Source organism: Condylura cristata, unplaced genomic scaffold (genome assembly GCF_000260355.1).
Source record: "Condylura cristata isolate star-nosed mole 26May11 unplaced genomic scaffold, ConCri1.0 scaffold00002, whole genome shotgun sequence".
Lineage (NCBI taxonomy): Eukaryota > Metazoa > Chordata > Mammalia > Eulipotyphla > Talpidae > Condylura > Condylura cristata.
The window spans coordinates 40,593,254-40,616,738 of record NW_004567103.1 but is presented as its reverse complement, the minus strand read 5'-3'; the positions used below and the strand labels follow the sequence as shown (position 1 = coordinate 40,616,738).

General features: G+C 37.7%; 1 protein-coding gene across 3 annotated transcripts in view; it reads left to right on the top strand.

Annotated features, from left to right (window-relative positions):
• OSBPL6 (oxysterol binding protein-like 6) overlaps window positions 1-23,485 on the top strand; it is a 187,578-nt gene that overhangs the window by 149,628 nt on the left and 14,465 nt on the right. The window contains exons 14-22 of one of the 3 annotated variants that reach the window (XM_012727368.1): window positions 2,537-2,702; window positions 6,545-6,678; window positions 7,582-7,605; window positions 14,031-14,120; window positions 14,942-15,049; window positions 16,711-16,848; window positions 21,263-21,350; window positions 21,871-22,124; window positions 23,171-23,308. In XM_012727368.1, coding sequence (XP_012582822.1) covers window positions 2,537-2,702; window positions 6,545-6,678; window positions 7,582-7,605; window positions 14,031-14,120; window positions 14,942-15,049; window positions 16,711-16,848; window positions 21,263-21,350; window positions 21,871-22,124; window positions 23,171-23,308 — 1,140 coding nt within the window. The remainder of the gene's footprint in view (window positions 1-2,536; window positions 2,703-6,544; window positions 6,679-7,581; window positions 7,606-14,030; window positions 14,121-14,941; window positions 15,050-16,710; window positions 16,849-21,262; window positions 21,351-21,870; window positions 22,125-23,170; window positions 23,309-23,485) is intronic. The other 2 variants (XM_012727374.1, XM_004674483.2) reach the window with 2 other exon arrangements.

The window sequence follows — 23,485 nt, the reverse complement described above, 5'->3', positions numbered from 1 at the left end:
ATGCAAAACTGAGTAAAAGATCCCCAGGCTAAAGACATACTCAATTAAAATTAGATTACTATTTCGCAATTGTTTTTGCAATTTCATTTCATCAATTCTTCAATTTAAACAATCTATTCTATGTACTTTTTTCAGCAAAAAAAAAAGGAGATATCAATACAAACATTTGCAGTCTTAAGTATATAAAAATTACTTTTCAATTTCCTAGGGATCTGTCTGATTACAATTTGAATGGAGCATTCCCAAGTCCCTCTCCCTGTGGGCTCTGTACACAATCACTTTTACTATTTTAATTGCCAATTGAAATTTCCACTGTGTTGGAAATACAAATTTGTAACATGTTTTTCTTCTCAGAATCTAATTCCAGCTTTTAATGGAGACATCATTATCACAGGAACAAAATGTGGGTCCTTACTGGACTCCGCAAGCCTCCTTCGCACCATGGTCTCCATCATGACCTTTCCCCCCCATCTCTCACAGCCTTTACTCTCTCCACTCGAGGAAGGACACCCCTCTTCTCTGCCATAATGCCTGTCCTTGAGGTCCATATGGAGGGCAAATAAAACCCTTTTACACAATCCAAAACATACTACATTCTCCATCTCCAAACACCCACATGTATTTTTTCATAATGTTCTTCTAGTTGCTATTGTGGAGAAACTGTATCCTTAGATCTGAAAATCGCATTGTCTATCCTTTTCTGTAAGTCATGATCTTGTGCAGAGCCTCCTTGTGTCCATCAGCCTTTCCATGGATTCTCTGTGTCCCTCCTAGGGGACTGTTCTTTGTAGATTTAGCATCACCACAGTGAAGGGTAAATTTCCTTTATCGATCTTTATTCTTCCATGTAAATGTCATTCCTTTATAGATATTCCCAAACAACCTCAATTCTTATCATCACAGAGTTACCTGGACAGGATTCTAGAAAATTGTTGAACCCCAAGGACTCCATTTTTCAAATGGCTTGTCTGTTCATCCTCTGAAATAGCCAAAATTTCTGAGTCAGATAAAACAAAACAACCTATTGACATTCCCAAGGCTACTGTAGCCAAAGTCCCCAGGGAGGATGAGAGAAAGTTACTTTGATAACCCCAGATGCCATATACTGTGGGTATCATCTATTCATTCATGTGCTTAGCTGATTTTAGGGAATAAGCTTCACACTCATTTCCTTCCCCAGTAAGCTGTAGCTAGGTTTTGAGATAAATAACTCCCTGCTCGGGCAAAGCTTCATCTGAAGGATCTCCTGTGCAGTCTCAGTTGCCTTCATGAAGATCCACAAACTAGCTCAGGTCACATGTTTGTGGTTCTATCCCTCTCTTTCATTTATCCTCAGTGAACACTAATTTTGTCTCCCTCTTCCTCTTGATCTCTCTCTCTCTCTCTCTCTCTCTCTTTTTTTTTCCTGTCTGGAAGTTTAAAGCACAATCAAGATATGAAAAAAATAAAGTGGTTCTGATATGCATATACATCAGGCAAGATATTTCTTCCTTCCTCCTACAGCATATTTCCTCCTTAGATAGAGGGTGTGAATTATCCTTTAATTTATACAAAATTCAGCTTACAAAGGAATCTTGAGTCTGATTCTTGAAGATAACTGAATGAAAATCTGTGCCATAAGAATTAAGGAGTTTACTGATAACCTGATTTACAAGAGGAGTTGACATATTCATTTTCCAAGAATATTTCTTTGACAGCATTTGTAATATTCAGATAGAATTTTCTGGAAGGAGAGAAAAAGTTGCTTTTCTTCCACTCATCACAAGCCTAATTAATCCACATACAATCTAAGTGGGGAGAATAACCTCTACCCATTTGGGAAAGTCTTTAGCAATTGACTGTTTTTTTACTTAATGCTTTTCAGTATTAGCCTATTCATATAGGTAAGAAAGTGTATAAGACATACAAATGTAAACAACTGTTATTCATATAGTGTATATTGTGTTTAAAACATGTTTTAATAAATAAATTTCAAACTTAGTTATGAAGCTCTTTAAGCCACTATTATATTTACCATTAAACTTGATGTATGGTAGCCATTTAATTTACCATACATCAAGTTTAATGGTAAATATAACAATGGAATAGAATGAACTCACTTTTCTGTATATATGTCTTTTGATGTTTTACCCACTCAAAAAAGAAGTGGGTAACAAAAGTCCTCTGACATGAGCATTCAGATTGTAGAAGATCAGTTAGGTTCAACTTTTGTTATCTGCCAGTAATTTTTTAGATAGAACTGTGGGTTCAGAGCTGGAACTTATCTGGGACTACTCCTTTTCTTCCTGTCATGCTGTAGTCATGTCTCCCAGAAACAGTGAAAAGCCTGTGAGTCAGTGACAGGACTGAATCAACTCTAGGAAATGATACTGCTTCCCACCACCATTCCCTGAAAAATAAATGAGCACTGAGTATCTCTGATTGTGTCATCAGAAAGGAATCTCTTATTATGAAGAATGAAAGTGAGCTTTTCTATGGGATAAAATGTGGATAAGTGCTCTGCTGCTCATTAATAATTTCCATCTTCCCCTTTCAGGTTCCTTTCAGTGCCACCATGTCACCTGTTCGCTTGCATTCCTCCAACCCCAACCTTTGTGCGGATATTGAATTTCAGACGCCCCCTAGCCACCTCACTGACCCTCTGGAAAGTTCAACAGATTATACAAAGCTTCAAGAAGAATTTTGTCTAATTGCCCAGAAAGGTAACAACAAATACAACATGCCCTTTAGAGCAGCTCTTCATTGGGGACAAGTTACTGTTACCCTTTTATCCTTGTCAGGGTGGTCATGATGGGAAGATTATAATATTATATACTGGTTAGAGTTCTATATATATAACATAGTGGGTGGGGTATGATGTCTGCCTCTTGGGAGAGTGTAAATCATAGGCTTATAGTTTTGAATGAAAGAGCCATTGAGTTGTAGTAAGGGAGGGAGAGAGAATGGGTTATCCTAGGCAGGCCAACAGATACTACTAGTGACATCTTTTTTTTTTTTTCAGTATCTTTTATTATCTTTTAATAAATGTTTATGAGTTTTTTTAGTAAGAAAAATGAAAGATTCTGTTTGTGTCTCTTTTTATTAGCTAGCACTCATTGATTTAAATAAAACTAATTGCATTTTTGACATTGTGGGTTAAGCGTTTAGGTAGGGCTCGCCTAGACAGGTCTGCACCACTTGGAATTGACGGGGCTACTTAATGACATTTAACTGGAGTCTGGCTGGGCTGAAAGGTACAAGATGGCTTCTCCCGTGTGCCTGGCACACTGGAGGGATAGCTGGAAGCCCGTCCACAGTTATGTCCTTCTTCTTCTCTGAGGCAACTCAGAACTCCAAGAGAAGCTGCCCAACATTTCTGTCCAATGCAGGGCCCAGTCATGTGCTTGCTCTTTTCTGGTCAGAACCTCACAGGCCAATCCGGCTTTGATGGCCTCTCTTTTTTAGGTTAAGTTTTCAGTTAAGGCTGATCACCTAAGTTAATTGGTCATGAGCTACAGTGATTAGGAAATAATAAGAAGCAGCATACAGTGTAAGTGGTTTGAGCAGTCCTGTCTGTATTTACCAAGAGTCTCAGCTCCCAAATTAATTTTCCAACCTTATTGCTCTGATTATTTAAATTTCAGCCTTGGAGATTAATCTTTTGACTTAAGATAGTACCATCCTAGGCATTGTCTTTTAACAGCTAGTCTTTTGGGAAAGATATATGTTGTGTTGTTTTCAGTCACTAACACCCTATTGGGAATTAATCACATTTGCTCTGGGGTTGCAATTAATAAATTATAAAATATTCTTGAAATAATAGGTTATAAAAAGTTACTGAGAATATATCTTAAAGGGAACATACTGATTTGCCTCCTAATGCTCAAGACTCAGGAAAAGAAGGGGCACACACTAAGAAACTTTGGGAATGGTAAAGTCAACAAAATCTATACTGTTAAACCATCAGCAAAGTTGAGTTAGAAGGTGTTTCTTGAACTCCATACTTCTACAATAATTAAGCAAGCATCTTACCCTCCCATTTTAATATAAATCTCTCAGTCCAGATTCTGTAAAGCCAGCACAGTTTCATCTACTATATTACTCCTAGTAGGATGTCAGTACATATCTTAGTGGTTGCTGATTGTGTCAGTTAGGTTAAGAGTGTTTTGTCCCAAGTTCTGTGACCGGCTGCAAGAAAGGAAGGCAGGAGGCAGAAAGGCTGAGCAAGCAGAGTTTATTGTTCCAGGACAGCAGCTGAGACGGAGCCCTAGAGTGGGGTCAGCAGCTACTGCCAACTCAATAAGGGGGAAGGGTCTCCTATATAGGTCCTAAGCTCAGATTTCAAAGGGGTGACTCATCGCTGTGTCCTTGATGTAAGGCCCAGTTCGTTATCACCTTCATCTAGACCCATCCCGATGCAAGGACCCGTTAATTAGATGCAGGGCCCAATTTATTACCACCTTATCACCTTTGGATGCAAGGCCTGATTTATTATTGCCCTTAACAAGTCCCTCAGTAAATCTCTGCATTTGGTCACTCCCAACAAAGAGCAGTGCTACTTTTGTAGTTTTCTGTCTGTGAAATGGAACTATGTTAAGTTTATTGCAGTAAATTCAGTGGCTTTTACTTCTAATAACCAAGGAGGACAGGTAGAAAGACACAACAAATTTGTGAGTTAAGTATAGCTCATCTTCTAAAGAGAAACCAATACATTTGAAATTAGCCCACGGAAAGCGTTGTGTGTTGGGCTGTAACCCATTTGCTTTCAGGAAATCCAAACTTCAACAGAATGTTAAAGCCTGTGTTGGTAAAACATATTTTTTTTTCAATGAATACCCCAAATCTCTATAATAGAAAAAAGGATTTTTATGGAACTTTTGAGTGAACACTTTAGAGAGAATTATGGATTTTCAAATGTTTTTAGAGCTGCCAGTGGCGTTCATGTGTTGCAGTTATCAAGTCATTACGTTCAAATTGATGACAACTGGAATATAGCACATAAATCATTCTCAAATAAGGAAATACCTATTTTAGCAGACTTTGCATATTATAGAAGTTATTATCATAGAGGAGTTGTGTATCCTCTTTGTGGATCTAAACACTTTCTCAGATTTTAATGATATATGTTAAATATGCAGAAATGGGGGAAATTGTTATTTTGACTGTAGCTTTTATTTCTAACTTTATGGAGATATACTTGACATGTAGCATTTGCATAGGTTTAAGATATACAAGTCAAGATATACTTTATCAAAGTGTCACTTTGATACTGTTATCTATTACAAAATGGTCACCTCATGGGCAGCAGTTTTGGGAGTGCCGTAGGACAAAGGAAAGACAATAGAACGAGAGACCCAGAGGGCTCACACCTCAGTGGTGCAAGCCCATCCCGGGCAGTCTCAAACTGACTGAGGAGCAGTTCAGAGACGGTAAGCAAGTATGTGGAGGGATGTCCGTGTGTGTATGTGGGGGGTGTTATTGGGAATGTGTCATCATCTGGTGCAAGTTAGGGGCTACTGTTTGGGGTGGGTGCCATTGTTTCTGCAAATCAAAGTATCTGTTCTTACTTAACTTTCTGTTAATCTTTACAAGTAAGATATTCTAGCTGATTTTGCTCATTTGTCCATAAAGTCTGCCTGCTGTTTTCAGCAGATACTGGTTTTCCAGTATATTCCTCATACCAGGACTTTTGCCTTGGTGAGAGGCCCCTGCCTGACTCTTCATTTAAATTTGAACAGCATGAACTCTGAGCACCAAGACAAAGCTCTGATAACATGGAAGGCTGGAGATTCCACACAAAATGATTACCTTCATAGTGTTAGCTAACACCTCCATCATGTCACATAATTACTGTGTGTGTGTGTAGAACATTTTAAGATATACACTCTCAATGAAACCTGCATATATAATATAATGCTATGTAATCACTATGCTATAAATTAGATTCCCAGAAGCTGTACATCTACAAGTGGACGTTTGTGCCCTTTGAAAGGTTGTGTGGTATCAAGATGTTCTTATCTAAGAAAATAATACAAGTGCTTTTTGTTGTTAAGGCCAATCATTTTCCTACTTCAAAGAGAACTAGTCAAAACTTCTAGATCAGCAACCTCTATTACATTAACAGGATTCATAAAATGCTCTTTTGGAGTGTACATTTTTAGAAATTAATTCTTGAATTGTTCTAAATGATTTGCATTAGATTTATTGTATACAGAACTCTCAAATAATATGTTATAATGGAGTAAAACTTGTTCTGTTTTCCTTCTAGGAATTCTGGGCTAATTTCTAAATCTTTGTATTTAGAATAGGCATTAATACTTCTTCCAAATCTTTGATGGGGTGTCTGGTATGAAATGTTAAAACTTTCACCCTGATTAATTTTCATTACCATGGTTGTTTTGTATATAAATATTCTGGTAGATTCCATTTTAAGGCTGACTTTTAGACTGTAATGCAGTCTGTCCAGAAATGTCTGTGCATGAGTTAAAGTGCTAAGAAGTTGATAATTTTGTATATTCTTGGTAGATACATTTGATTTCTGTTTCTCACTCTTCTCTCCTCCCAGTGCATTCTCTTTTGAAGTCTGCATTTAACAGCATAGCAATAGAGAAGGAGAAGCTCAAGCAGATGGTTTCTGAGCAGGATCACAGTAAAGGCCACAGTACGCAAATGGCACGGCTGCGACAGTCGCTGTCTCAGGTAATGACTGGTCCTTGTTCTCCTGACACATCCCAAACCCTGTAAAACAAAAGCTGGGGATGCAGGGCATCCATCAAGGTGACAATGACACATTCATCCGAAACTCTCCCAAGACACTGCAGTGTCAGTATAAGTTTACATTTTCAAAAAATGTTAAAGTGAATGTTGATCAAATTTGCTTGCAAACATAATTGTTGTTTTGACTGATAGAAAGCTTTTTAATGACTCCAGTCATTTGTAGGGTATCACCTGCATTTAAAAAAAGAATGATATACATGACTTACATATCTAAAATGTGTTTCAGAATATATTCCACCAATGTTAAATACAATGAAATGCTAGGTTTTCTGTGCTCACTATTTTTCCTACTTATGATACATTTTAATTTATTGAAAATTACTGATTACTATTACCTACTTTTTTTCTGCTTTACACTCTTAGGGTTCTCTACCTATCTTTGTATTTAGAATAGGCATTGATATTTCACATGCTGCTTCCAAATCTTTGATGGGGTGTCTGGTATGAAATGCTAAAACTTTCACCCTGATTAATTTTCATTACCACAGTCATTTTGTATATAGATAGACTTTTATATATTTTCACTCTCTATATATATACATTGTGTTATAATATAGTATTCAATAAGTATTTATTATATAGTGCTTAATATATTATATCTTTTTATTACCAATCCCCATGTATATCGAAATTGAAACTTCTGATAAAGTCTTTAAAACTATGCTTTGCATCTCTACACTAGCACTTCCTTTAAAATATTTTCTTCACTTAATTTATAACTGCACTTTGAAAAATTCCTTTGAGAATTCAATGTTGTTATGCGATTTTGTGTGAGAACTCAGTGTTTACGTAAAATATTATTCACTTCCTGGTGCCTTGGATCAGAGTGAAGGAGCAAACAAACCCTGGGTAAGTGGTTTTCCATGTGGGTCAGCTCCTGCTTGAATCGTTCCCCCGACCCTAAGAATTTGACTTGAAGTGTCTCACCATGTTCTATGTACCTGGACTGTCAGCTTACTCTCAATTTAAGTTTACTGCCTGGCCACCCTTCTGCATTCATAACAGAACACTGTCAGTCGAGGAACATACGCTGTTCCAGCGCCAAACTAGGGGATTTGGAAGCATGAGCATTTGAAGACACACTTGTGCCAGCCTGTGGAGGGCTTTGTTCACCCACACACTTGAGTGGTTTGCTCTGGGCTCTTCTCCTGTCATGTATCTGTTGAAAATTCAGTCCCTGTCAATCTTCTGAACATGACTCTGAAAGTGCCATGAATCAAAGATCAAAATAATGGCTAGGTAAACATGATTAAGTTTCCCTTGTAAATGTGCAAAATACACCATTGCTTCCCCCCTCCCCAAATATTACAATGTTTCCTTCAACTGTACTTAATGATGGCCTTGTACTTAGGAAAAATAAGAAAACACATTTCTCGCTTGCTTGCTTGCTTCTTTTTGCCTGTTGGTAAGATAGAGAATGATAAATAGAGATCTACATTTGGGAGAGCAGGTGAGGTGAACAATGATGGTAAGAGAAATTTTGTTTATTCATTGGATTTCATCAATTAAACACCCTGCACGAGGTATAGTACAAGCCCTGGCATACCTAGATAATGTAGCCCTGGCATGCGCCCGGGAAGTTCACCCTCTCATTAGTGAGATGAGCATGAAATGGACCATGCTGTGGGCCATTCATCCCTGCAAGTGGACAGTGCAGTTTCCAGGGCTCTTTCTATGCAGAGGAAGGGGAGGTCCCTAAGCTGTGAGTGGAATCATGGATCAAGTTTCTGGAGAAATTGGGCCTTGAATTGGGCCTGAATAGAGAGTAGCAGCTCATGAGTAAGAACCTGATGCTAACATATGCAAAATAAAAGTAAAATAAGCAAAATTATATTAACTTTTCAACTTTTAGGTTAAATATTTCCTTCACTTATCACAACACATTTACTTGCTTCCAGACTTAGAACCTTAATAGATTTTTGTTGCATTGCTCAGGAGGTTTTATTTTTTTTTCACTCTTTTTCTTTTAACCAAAGAGTTTGAGTTTATTCTCAAAATATGTAAAACTAATTTTGAACTATAAAGATAATTATATTTCATTCACTAAAATAATCCATTGTTCACAGTTTTGTATTATCTCAGCATTTTGCCAACATTCACATTCCTGCACCTGTCTGTGACATTCTGTTGGGACAGTCACACCCTTGCTGGCTCTTTCTTCGCCTCATTACTGTGGCTCAACTCTCTTGGAAATCACCAGAGTCTTTGCTGAAGCTTTCTGTTTACTGACAGTACACTGCTTGTATAGAAATCACTAACTGTGGTTAGACAGCTGGAAGGTAAACTGGAGAACAGGGAAAACAAGGAAAAACTGAACTTGGAGAAGCTGGTTAAGTGGTAGGAGTCAGCTCCTAAGGACTGCACTAGTTTAGATTTATCTTATAGTGATGGGCAGGCCTTAAAGAATTTTAACGATAATGTCAGATTGCAAATATTAATATATATTTCTGTAAGTTAGAATATTTCTCTGCTACAGTATGGAGGATGGGCGGAATTAAGATGAACTAGTTGGGCAGATTCTTAAGATATTCAAGATAAGGCAGGCCCGAACTAAGAAAGCCATGGTTGCAGAAGGAGAAGGAGAGGGTTTCAAAAATACCGAGAAAGGAGAGTCAGCATGACCGGGAGGTCAGCTGCATATTAGAGAGGGACACAGAAACAGAGTCAGGACTAATTACAGGCTGTTTAATTGGACAACTAGGTTGATAATAGATAGTTGTGTTTTTCTGAGATAGGAATGTGAGAACCGATGTGTCAGAGATAGGTAAATGATGATGAGTGGTTTCTGTGGAGGATGAGGTATCTGTGGAACATCCAACATTCAATTAGATACATTGGCAGTTCGGGGCTTAGGAAAGAGATCTGAGCTAGAGAAAAAAACTGTGGTTATGCCAGTACTTCAGAGAGGATAGATGTTGATAAATTGTGTTTTTAAGCAGAATAAGCAGGTCAGTGCTACTGGTTCTCTCCTAAGAACATTAATATTTATTTAATTAAGTGATTGATTTGATTAAGAAATGCTAAGAAATAAGAGGCATAGGAAAGCATCCAAAGAGCTCAGAAAGTGTGATCATTGAGACCCAGGGTGGAACGAATTGATAGTCTCAAGAAGGAAAGAGACAGTATCTACCCTTAGCAGCTATAGTGTATGACTGGAAGTCAGCCTTGGACTCTGACCGTGACCTCAGCATGTGTATATCATGAGAGGAAGGAACCAGCAGGAGAGGAGACACTGAGATTGCTAGATAATTAGCTAGTGGGAGAGACATCTGATTGGCTAATTCAATTTTCACTGTCTCTCTTCCAATATAGCAATTAGGATTGAACAAAACACTAAGAACCTTGAGTATATGAAAACAGATGTCCTGAATATGTCTTTGCATTAACAGAACTTCACATTATAGTCTAATTTTAGGTAACCTGAAGACATCTTTGATCCATATTCAACTTTCATCTGCTAAACTCCTCAGGTATTTTTCTTATGACCAGTTACCAAGAAATATCGCCCCTCCACGGGTGGGAGAGAGAGAGTTTAAGTAACTTTTTAAAGTAGCCTAATGTTTTAGGGCATATTTAGTTCTTTTTGATATATGTATAGTGATTAAAATGCAACTTTTTGATAAAGGTTTTAAATACATCAACTTGGCAACTTCCATCATCCCTTTGGAGGCACATAGCATTAAAATATGTGAAATTAGCATTCTTTATTACATATTACCTGTTTTGAACATGTAGCAATTTACAAATGTGGATAGTCTAGTGAGTCTCACTTTTAAAGTGGTATTTGTTTCCCCATTCATATGTACACATGTACTATTTTTTTATCCTCATGAAACTCTAAAATATACTTTCACATTCAGAGACAGCATAGATGTTAAATTCAAACCTATAGGACAAGGGCTTTTCTATGTCATCTGACTCCTTATACATTACTTTATTTCACAAAAAATATAATTTCATGTCCCAGTGAATATACCCTGAATATCAAACTTAGATAGTGTGTAATGACTAAGATAGCCTCAGCATTTCAGAGCACTAGAATAATAAAAGGTTCAACTTGACTTGAGTATGTGTTTAATACATTTCACTTTCTCACGGTTACTAGTTTGATTCTGGCTCCCAAATTTGTACACAGCTTCAGCTAAATGCAGTAGGTGTTGGATCTCTGTAAAAGTGAGCCACAGAATATGACCTTTGCATTCTCCTTGTGTTTCATTGAATCAATATGCCATTAATTGTGAAATATAGGATCCTTTTATGCATTACGAAGGAGGAAAAAGAATTGCTGTCAATTAAACTGACATCATGCTGCAGAGGTATATATGTGGGAGAAAATTTGCACTTAGAATCAATGAAATATGGTTATCTGTGGGAATGCAGGCAAAAAATTACTTTTATGACATAGTCTGCATAATGAAAATTCCAGTCACAGTATAGACCATTCTTCATGCCTATGACAATTTACATATCAAAAATAAGTACTGTGCTGGGATAAAAGCTCCAATTGTATTTGTTTGTTCCTCAATTCCAGTTTCCTGAAAGCTGGCTAAACTTGTTCTGTATGAAAATATTCTTCAGACTCCATACATCACTTTTTAGATATTTAAATTGATGTCACTTTGGACATAACTTGGCAATATTTATTAAAAACTTGAAAAAGATTTGATCCTTTGATTCATGCCTGATATGTCAAAGAAATTAATGCTGAATACAAGGAACATTGTGTAGCATAAATATTCATGACATCATCATTTGTTCTATTAAAAATCAGTAAGCGCCTAAGCTGCCCATTAGTAGAAAATAATTTATTCTACAGCCATTAAAATCATACTTGCAAAGGGTTTACCAGATAAAATAATCTTTATGTGCAAGGAATAAATGGCAGACATGGATGTAAATTATGTTCCCACTAAATAATGTGGAAAATGCATAAGATAAAAAGATTGAAAGAAATATACCAACCTACCAGTATTTGGTTGATTGGCAGTAAGATACGAATTTTTAAGTTTTTGTCATTTTCCAAATATACTATAATACTATCTATTTCTTGATACCTCTAGTTTGACATTTTCATGCTAATTTTTTAAATTCTTTTGAACTGGGTTTGCTTTTATCCAGAGAGTTGAAGTCTCTGTAGTTCCATTTGGCCACACATTTCAGATCCCTCTTTAGCCATCAGGTTTCCTTCCCAGAACCCTCATTTCCATTCAATAAGCGGAGCCGTCAACGTCTTGCACAGCTTCAGGTGATTCTCACCCACTGTCTACCACGGCACATGAATGTAGTTATAGACAAGATGGTGGGGATTTGGACAAATGATTCTGGCTCAGAACTTCAAGATGATAGCTTCTTTATGGATTAATAAAGACTTGTTTCTTGGATATACAAGACTGTGTCTGAGGATGTGAGAGAGGCACTGGCAGAGTAGACAGACACTGTGGAGAGTTTTAGTGTAGTCTGAGTTCACTAACAAAAACAAGGAGTGAAAATAAGCCTAGAGCCTGCCTGATGAAGAGTCTAGCCCTGTTCCTGAGCTTCAGGGTGCTTCCTGCCTATCAGGCCTCTGCTCATGTGTGGCACAAAGTGATATCATTACTGACTGATCTCCAGAGCTGCTCTATTCTTGCTTGTTGGCTGACTCTCGAGAGGCTGGCCTCCTTTTTCCTTGCTTCACCGTTGTTCCTGCTCCCTGAGTGCATTCTTTACATTGTTTCTATCATCATTTGGGCTCTTCTGTGTTAATTATCACTAAAAGAATCCTTTCACTGAAAATGGCAATATTTTTCAAGTTTCCCATGTTGAGCTTTAGGAAGGGAAGTCATGAACGTGACCCTGCATCTCCAGGGAGCTGTACTATGAAGCTCAGGACTGTTGGTTATGGCCAATTTCAAAATCAGCTGTGTGGACAAGGCAAAAGGAGGTGCCGCTAGTGAGCTGTGCAGAAATGGGCTGTTGCATGCTCCGCTGTCTGCCCACACTTTCTAGCATTAGGATTGCCAGAGGTGGAACAGTATTGATTTCTAAGCTTTTTTGTGCTCTAAAACAGCAACTTTTTTCTACCACTGCATATATATTATTAATAAAATGTTTCCTTTTAAACATTTACCTCCCTCCCTGTTGGTATCAATGGCTAGATGTTCTCTTCCACACATACACCTGTAGGCAGGGTTCCATTTAATGACTATAGGGGGAACTTAATTCTCATATAAGAATAGCTAGAGCAAAAAAACAGTATTCCTTACCTCATAAATGGCAAGCTTGTCTTTAATACTCTTACCCTGCAGAAAACCAAGTTTATCATTGCCTTTGAGTTTTGTGCAGATGTTCTGTCAACTCTGTTCTGTGGCAACAGAAGGTACATTCTGTTGGCAGGAGCTATCTGTTGAGGTGTGTCTGGTGCCTACATACATTATGAACTATCAGGTTGAGACTGTGATTCGGTGTTTAAAACCATCAAGCCACCTGCCAGGGGGCTTCTCACTTCCAAGACAACAAAAGAAATTTGTTCCAAGCACGTTAGTACTTGCAGAAGACTTGTAGACAAAGAAGTAATAAAAGAACAAACTACTGTAGAGTAGCCACAAAAGATGAAAGTAATGCAGTATTTTTTTTTTGAAATTCCAGATGTTTGAAATTTTGTTGTTAGAAAGAAGAGCCTGTGCACTTTTGTAGAATGTAAAGATATTAAGATCCTTGCTTTGAAGCACATTTGCTTTTTTTTACTAAAATAGTATAATTACCTTTTTTTCTTACATCTCTATTTTCTCTGCAAGCTGGCTACCTATGTCCTCCTTCCCAGCTGCAGATGTAATGGCTAAAGGATCGGTATACCTTTAACCCATCGATAGTGCTCAGCTTACCTGAGCAAGTGTGTTATGTTTTAGACATATTTTACAAGTTCTAAAAACTTGACACAAAAATCAAAAGCTGAAAGTGAATAGTTTTCTCTTTAGGAAGCAAAAACTGGGTTGCAAGGAGGAAGGGGGAATGGCACAGGGAGAGGACAGTGTTGCGTGTCTGTGCTGGATGTCTCTGCACCACTCAATCTGAGAGCGAGGCCCAGTCGCTGTGTCTTTCCCTGGGTGTTTGAACAGGCACGGAGTTATAACTATGACACTGCACATGTGTATGTTTTGGTTCACTGTATTCCCTTATTCCATCTGAAGAACAACAGAATGCATGGGTCAGACAACTCTCTTCATTCAAATCTGACATTTATCTTCCACTGTCTAAAACATCTGCTTCTACTTCTAATTGCCACTTTTAATGGGAAGGAAAGGAGCTGTTCGGCTTTTCATTGGACCTTTGTCCTCACCAATATCTTTTGCTTGAGACTTGTGATCCAGTTGCTTCATCTGCTACCGGTGAGCATGTTCCCTTGCATCACTGTGATGCACACGCCTTTGTCCCCAGGGCCCCTGTAGGGACACCAGGCTTAGGTAACGCTGTTCTCTGCTTGCCGCCTTTACTAAATGGTGTTAGAGCAGGTGGTGGTTTACTGATGCAGATGTAGAATGTGTTGAAAATAGTGTGATGTAGATAACTTGGAGTTAGCTTTCTTTCTGTTTTGCATTCATTTTCATTCTTCTTGATATCTGTGCTGCTCAGCAAAGGCAGCTTTTGATCTACATTTGAGTTAGTTCTGCTGCACTGTCATATATGAATTACTATATGCTGCTAAAAAATGAAAATGCAACTATTTCCTTTCACCGGACCACAAAATATCAAGGTATTTCTTTGTTCTTTTCATTTCCAGGTGGTTTTTAAGATACCCATCTCACTTTGAAACAACCGCCAAACTTAGAAAATAGAACAATAATCAAAAAATGGAAGAAATCAATAGTTTTGATCCCAGCCTGAAAATGTAATATATATGTGGTGGTAGACTGGGCTTAGAAGTAATAAGCTTGATTCTAAAAGAAAAAGAAAAGTCCGTGAATCATTTGTATGAATCCCATGAGATCTTTTAGTCCCCTAACCTACTAAGTAGTAGTCTTGATTACTGGATAGCTTAATTCTGAGCTGTGTATTTCCTTCTTGCCAGTAGGATCTGGCTTATGATGACTCCAAAAATTTACAACTGAGAACATCATAGACTTTGTTGTCTAAGCTGTTCCTGTGTGCTTATTCTGTTTTAAACTTGCTTATTAATCCAAAATTACATGTGTGGTTTTGTTATTTTAAGGCCCTCAACCAGAATGCTGAGCTGAGGAGTCGGTTGAACAGAATACATTCAGAATCTATTATTTGTGATCAGGTTGTCAGTGTCAATATTATTCCTAGTCCTGATGAGGTAAGACTCATTTTAATAGATGTAGAATACTTATGTTAAAGTGTCTGAGTTTACTGCCTATTTTTATTTTTGTACAGTTCTTTTAATGTTAATAAGACTTCCTGAATAAATATTCGTGTTGCTGACAGCTTCCCAATACAAAGTGTACAAAGTGCTGACACTTTGGAGTAGGGATATAGATGAACTGGATATCATTTATTCTGCATCATCAGTTTTATTCCTATATTCACCTCATGTCAGAATATTTTGTTTATGTCTACTTCAGCTTGTGAATTTTCAGTGTTTGTTCCAGTCTTCATTTTAAATGCTCACTCTCATCAAAAGATCCATGGAATATTGAAAAAGATATTCTCACTGAAAAGGTGCTAGATAAAAGTTTTCTTAAAATTTTGAAATCTCAAGGAGAGAAGCCATCTGGTCTTGTTAAGCTAATACTAATGGTGCTGCTATAGCTACTATTGATGATCAGTGATAGCTAACACATGTAAAATGAGTGCTTCCTATGTGCTAGGCACTGGGCCAGTCATTTGATGTGTATTATCCCGTTTGACACTCCCAGCAAAACTCTTAGGTAGGTGCTTTTTCAGATCAAAGGATCTACTAAATGTAGTACTACTGAAATGTAACAGCATAGGAAGTCATGCAATATTTGGGCTAGGCTTCAGAGCATAATTCTGTTTATACCCCTTTATAAAAACACTTATAATCTTAATATTTTATACTTTTAAACATATTATAGCTTTATACATGTAATAAAGACAATTAGTATTAGTAATAGTAAGACTAATACTAAGGTCACATTTGTACTAAAATAATATATTGTACCAAAATTCTACAGGTGTATAAAGTACCATCCAAGACAGCTTCTCAATAATTTAAGTTTCCCATCCTGTGTCCCCACCATCTCTGTATGTTCCAGGATCTCTGGTGACACTTGTCCTTATTCAGCTGTCCAGAATCTAGAAGTAGTTCTAAAATTTTGTCACTCAAAAATTCAGTCTCAGTTTGAGTCTTTTTTCAGCCTGGCATGTGTACTGAAAAACATTTTTTTCTCACATTTTACTTTTCTTGCATATTTTTCCAACTGAAACTCAAACAAACTCCTTGAAAGTAGTATTTATTATTTACTGAATAAAATATAGTTTGAAATAAGGCTCAATATTCTATCACATGTTTCATTGATTAAAACTCATGATCAAATTGGAAAATGATATTTATTATCTAAAAAATGAGTCTTGTAGACTGTTTTCTTACCATTCTCTAGTGGTTTCCAGAAAATTCTCTCGAGGTTTAGTGTGCTGGTTAGAATATTACTACTAATGACACACCTGAGTATATGAGAATGGACTTGTCTCTATGGCCAATTCAGAGTACTGAGAGAGACTCAACATGTTAATTAATATCAATTGGGCATAGACCTAAAATCAGCTCACAGAACCAGCATCTTTGAACTATGCCTTTTGGATTCTCTAGACACAGAGAGGAAGGAAGTTTCATCAGAGGTGATTACTGAGATGCAAGTGAAAATTATTTGTGGTCAGTACTCTTAACATATGGTGTGTATTTCACTGGAAATCTGGCTAGGACGTGATGATCTGATTAGAACAGACAGCTATTTTAAGGTGAAAATGATTACTCCTTATGCTCTTCTCCTACTGTAGGGTGGTGAACAAATCCATGTCAGTCTTCCCCTCTCACAGCAAGTAGCCAATGAGAGCCGCCTGTCCATGTCAGAGTCTGTCTCTGAGTTCTTTGATGCTCAAGAAGTGCTCCTCTCTGCAAGCTCCTCAGAAAATGAGGTAAGTTTCTTTCAGTCCCATCTGCTTCTGACCATGACTTTGGGTTAAAGACAGTAAGAGTATGGAAATTTTTAAATATCCTAGTAAGATGTTCAAATAGTAGCAAAGCCAAAGGCATACAAATATTAGTTCCCTCTTACTAAGCACTTTATACTTCAGAGCACCAAGTTATTATTATTAAAAGATGAACAAAAGAAAAAATCAAGCATTTATTCTGACTTTCTTTTATGATTCATAGTTCAGGTTAATGAAGTAGTTGACATTTCATAGAAGACTAGCAAAAAACTGTAGAATTAATTAGAAAATTACTGTTCATCTCTCACATGCACATGCACACACACACATAAACCTTTGCCAGAGACATAAATTTGAGCTTAAAAGGATAATGTCTCGCATATCTCTAGTTGGATAATTATGGTACCTGCCTATCATGAAGAGCTCTTTTGGATTATTTTTTATTTTTGTGAGTCTTAGAAGGGTCTATGGAATATGGAATCTTTCTGGGTCAGGTTGCAGAAATTAATTCTGTTCTGAAATTTAGTCAAGTATGTTTTGACTTTGATATTTTTTTTTCTTCCTGAGAGGCACAGCCAAAACTCATTCCCACAGTTGACTAGGAATTTTGTCATTTGAGATTGCAAATCTGTACAGTACTTTTACAGAAAGGAAATGAAATAGTTGCTAAACGTTATTTCCATATGTATAGGAAATAGATTGGAAGAAAACATCCTGACAATTAGTAGTTGTTGTTTTGGGTGTTTGGAATTATGAGTGATTTTAGAAACAAAAATAAGTGGCAACAAGGAAGAAATAATGAATGCCGTTCACTTTTATAATGGGGAAAAGGTAAAATAGAGTTCTTGTATCCGGTACTGAATTGGTTACCACGCCAACCATGCACCTGCCTCTCAGATCCCCAGTCAGCCATTAAGATTTACACTCCCACTCACTAGCCAAGTACCAGTTTCATTATTCATAATGACAATTGATGCTATCAGATGGACAAAATAATCATGCTTGCTGATTAGTGTCTCTTTCCCTTAGGCAAATCTGCATGAAGCTTAATTGTAGTCAGGAGGTTGTTTTGCGAGCAGAGAATGGGGGGCAGGAGAAGGGAGTTGAGTGAATTTAAGGCTAGGAGGGCCAGGATGGAATAAGTCCAATGAAGTTTCATCTTCATTAAAGAAATATTTTGCCACGGGTGGTATGTTTGTACTTGTGGGCCAGTGTCTGTACACCCAGGGGCCTGAAGACAGGCTAACAGCATTTTCTTTTCTGACTCTCTCTTTCCTGAGTTGCCATAGCCAACTACTCCTTCAGCCTCTTCAGTCAGGTTACAGTCAAATTTACATCATCAGCTTATCATTATTTGACCCATCAACTGATGACCCTGTAACTTTGTGTTCTGAGAGCAACCTAATTTCCCTATTTTTAAGTTCTTGGGGCACACTCAAGCTTCTTGCACCAGACTCTGACCATAGAGAAATGAAGAGAACATGGAGCAGATTGTTGCATGAATCCAAGAAAGATGGTGGTACCACCTCAAAAGAAGAGAACCCTTGAAGGCAGAGGGGTGATGAAGAAGTAGAGTGCAGGGATGCATAGAGAAGTTACATTCAATTTGAGGTGCTGTAGGTTTACCAGATCTCTCAATGGAATTACCTGGTGATCATTTAGATTTGCACATATAAAACTCAAAGAGAGCAGGTCTGAAGAGCATGACAGTTGGCTCAGGGCCACATAGCCAGCAACCTATGAGACATTGAGACATTGTTAACTGGGTGCTGCGATGAACCTCTAATTCTGCGTGTTTCCATAAACCAAATTAATTGACAAACCTTTTACACACACATACTCACGTGCACACATATGTACAACACACATGGAAAAACAACACACAAACATACTCATGTTTATCTAAGTGTTTTTGTACCCTAGTGTTCACCACAAATACCAAGGGCATTTCCCTTCTGTGACTTCTATCACCTGAATACTCTCAGATCCCAGACTTAGCTACTGCTCACACATGCTAATATAGATCTTACTTGAGGTGCACTGTCATTGTGAAATTCCTTCACATCTATATAACCCATCTACTTGGGCAAGGGTATAGCACCATTTCTATCCTGCATTAGTTTGAGCAAGCTTAGAAATTCAATTGGAATAGGCTGTATAGTTTTTATAGGATAAACAAGTGTTTTCTTAATAAATATTCAGGAAATTTACATGCATACAACATGAATTTCTCCAACGTGCAACATGAACTTCTATAAGGCAGGTAAAAACATAATTGGGTGTGTTTAACTTTTTGCAGAGAAATCACATCATTTGAGTACGGGGGAAATTACATCTATTTTCTATCAAGTTACAGTCAGAAGGAACTGGAAACCATTTACAGTGGGGGGAAAATATCCACTGCAAAATGACTTTATTCATCTTTTGCTCTCATTACAGAATTGCTCATAAAAACTTATAGTATTCTTTATGCATGTGAGCATTCTAGTACTCTATTTCCCTGAAATATAAGAAATTTTCTGGACTCTCATTTTAAACCATCAGCAATAAATACAGAAATTTTAAAGGACAAAGGCAAAGACTGATTTTATTACATACTAATTAAAACCTTTTTATGCCAAAAAAAAAATGCTACCTGTGATTGGCTGAAAAAAGTGTGAAAGATAAACACATTCAATAAAAATTGAAATTCAAACTTTGATTTAAAAATCTCTGTACTTCGGTAGAGAAACACAAAAAAAGATTGATATGTGTAGTGTTTAAGTGGGCGTGAAGGGTGGATGCTTTCAGATACTGCTGGTGAGAATAATTTAGTACAATCTTGCAGGAGAGCGATTTAGGAACATGTGATTAAAGCCTAGGAGGGACATATTTGACCCAGCTATTTTATTTTTAGGAATAAATCTGAACCAAATGGCCACATAGATTCACAGGAATGTATTTAAAAGAACATTCATTCAAGTTGGAAAACACTTAAATTTGCTGGTTGAAGTCTTTTTGTCATAACTGTTTAGTGAATGCTTTGCCATTGCAAATAGACTTTCAAAGTGGAAATATACTCAGAAAACTGTAAAACAACATGTCCATTGACCTATTTTTAGTATGGAAAGATAGATTGTCACTGTGTTTGTATGTGTGTTTTAAAATTGAAGGGAATTAGTTATTAGTTATTGGTTAATAGCTGTTAAAAGTGGTTTCCTCCAAGTGATGGGACTAAGGGTAATTTTCATATCATCACCTGCCATCCTGTCATTTCTGTTTACAATAAGAAAGCTCTATTTTATGTTCAGAAAAAAATATGTAATGCTATTTTCCCTTTGAAAGAAAGTGGATAGATGGCCACAAATTTCCTGTCTGCAGTGGGACACTGGCTTCCCCATACTTAGAATGCCTCTGCATATTCCTTTATTTTCTGCTCCAATTCTAACTCCTTTTCCTACAAGCCTTCCCCCTGAATTTCATTCTCATGCTAATTTTGGCTTCACTTTTTTTAATGGGGCCCTAGTAGCTTATCTCCCAGTTCCTGAGTCTCCCTCCTCCCATCTCCAAATAAGGTACCAGATTTTATTTATTATACATCAGACAAGGCTCTAAAATGGCATTTTACCTCTGGATCATCACATGGCCATCTGAATCAAAGCTGTCAGGATCTTTCTAATCCAGATCTATAAAATATCTGATTATCTAACTTCCCTGGCGGAAGCTGCCAAATATCTTCCTTCTCACTCTGACTCTATCATTCCCTTGAATATAAAATTCATTGGCTTATATGTGAAACCTTTATGTTGACATAAAAGCCTTTCAATCACACCCTTTTTGTGTGCCTCAGCTTAGTCACACTCGCTGCACAGGTAAGTCTACTGCACTCACGAGACTTAATTTGTGTGTGTTATCATGGCACATTTGGCTTGGGCATCATGTTCTCATTACACAAGCTGTAGGTGATTAAGTCCCTTCACATTCTTATCATTCCTGGAATAAATGGTTCTCTAGTGGCCCTTGCCAGTGCACTTCCCTTCTTCCTGTTTTTCTTCCCCTCTGATGACTAGGCAACTCCTACTTTCTCCAACGCCCAGTTCAAATATATTTACTCTGGGCACCCTTACCGTGCATTCCTACTGCATCATACTGAAATATTTCTGGTTATATATTGGCCATCCCAAATCTCCCTCCCAGCTAAGACATGGAGCTACTGAAAGACAGGGACTGCTCTCTAGCCATCTGTGTACTGCTTCATGGAAGACCCACAGAAGTTCGAAGTGCGTATATCAAGCACATTTCCCCCTGTGAGCTCTGCTTCTCATTTGGGCAACACCTTGTTGTTTTTAATCATTTGTTTTTCTTCCTCTCTGACAACTAAGCGATATTCTCATTGTTTGTCTGTTTTTCTCTTCTTTAGGCTTCAGATGACGAGTCTTACATTAGTGATGTGAGCGATAATATTTCTGAAGACAACACCAGTGTTGCAGACAACATTTCTCGGCAAAGTATGTGTTTTCAGTTTGCTCTCTACAGGCCAGACTGTGAAACTAAATCTCGTCTTGTAATCACTGAGCAGCCATTTCCCATCACCCTGCCCCCAGCCCGCTCCACTGATTTCTCTTCCACAACTGATTGTTCAGTGAATTTTTGTTTGTGTAATCTGTTGAAATAAGTGATTGAAAACTATTAGGTAGATGATTGAGTGAAAAAGTTGTAGTTAATTGTAAAAGCTCCAATCCTTCTTATTAAATACTTGTACATATTTTTATTTGACTTACCTTTTGAGTAATATTTGAGTATAGTTCACACCTTTTGTTTTAAAAAAAAACTATATATTCTTATTTTGTGCATTTGTTAGCAATCTTGTATAAAAATAGTTCTGTTCACCCATGAGAGTAGAATTAAGGTTCAGAAATATATTACATTCAAATTTTTTGAAATCAGAGGTAATTTCACTCGAGGTTGATGAAATAAGAGGCACCAAGATCTCGTTCATGGTGATCCTCGTTTTTGTCCCTCCTTCAGTCTTGAATGGGGAGCTTACTGGAGGGGCCTTCCGAAACGGACGTCGAACATGCCTGCCAGCCCCCTGTCCTGATACCAGTAACATCAACCTGTGGAATATCTTGAGGAACAACATTGGTAAAGACCTATCTAAAGTCTCTATGCCGGTGGAGCTGAACGAGCCACTCAACACTCTGCAACATCTCTGTGAGGAAATCGAATACAGTGAGCTCCTGGACAAGGCTTCAGAAACTGACGATCCCTACGAACGCATGGTAATAAAGGACAGAGTAGCGCGCCCTTGCATTAGTCAGCTCTGGGTCTGGGCTAAGCCAGGATCCATTGATGGCATATTTGGTTTGTGTGTAGCATTCTCATTGCATAGATGAGAAAAGTCAACCCCTTTGCATAAATCAGCCAGGGCTAAAAAGTTCCAAGAACTCTATTTAAAAAATCAAAATTGGGTAAAAAAAAAAAGAAACACATGTCTTTTGCAGCAACTTGGATGGAGATGGAAAAGATCATGCTTAGTGAGATAAGCCAGAAAGAGAAAGAAAAATACCGGATGGTTTCGCTCATAGCTGGAGTATAATGGACCAGGCGAGAAAATAATAAGAATAATGAACAGCCATATACCAGAGACAATTTGTGGGGGTGGAGTGGGGAATGGGATCAAAAATGGGGGTCGGGGGGGTGGGGAGGGAAGTACACGGGACTATGGTAATGGCACACGGGTGACTTGGTGATGAGAAACCCACGGGGATTACAATTGAGATGAAAAAAAAAAAGTACAAAATGATGTAAAAATAAACTGTTACAAAGAAAAAAAAATGCAAACTTGGTAGCTCACCCTTGGTTCAGAGTATTTCTGAAGTTAGGGTGGAAAGGTATCTAGGTGCTCCATTATGGAGTTAGGTACCCCTTATGAGTTTAAGTAACCTGTTTGTGCTTGGCCCTGCCGTCTCTTCCACATGACTGTGGAACACTAGACTCAGTCCCTGAAAAGCACCCACAACTCTGCTGTACACGGTGCTAAGTTGTGCAAATGGTATAATTTTGAACCTTTTAGCCCTGATATTCAGCAAGTTGGGTAGAGAGATGGAGAGTACCTAGTTGCCTGCTGGTTCCCACTCAGAGTTTAACCTGATTTTCCCTTCTTTTTTCCCTTTCGGTTGATGAAGAGTGTGTGAATAATGGACTATGCAGATGGCATCAAGTCAGTCCCTCGTGTTGGGTGGGGGGTACAAAATTGAGAGGAATAAGGAACAGACCTGGAAGTGGTCTCTCCTATATTATTTTCCTTTCTTAAATGTTTTAACAGGTTCTTATTGCTGCATTTGCAGTTTCAGGATATTGCTCTACCTATTTCAGAGCAGGAAGTAAGCCATTCAACCCTGTCCTCGGGGAGACTTACGAATGCATTAGGGAGGACAAGGGATTTCGATTTTTCTCTGAACAGGTAAGTCCCACTGCACTCAGTGACTCAGTGAGGTTTCATGTAGCAGAAGATGTTGAGAATAACTTCTTGATAAACATCTTGGGATGCGTTAGAATACCAGTTACAGGAAACTCACTAAGATTATTTATATAATGGCCCTTTATGTTTAGGAACAAAATCTTAAAAGTTAAGGCTTCA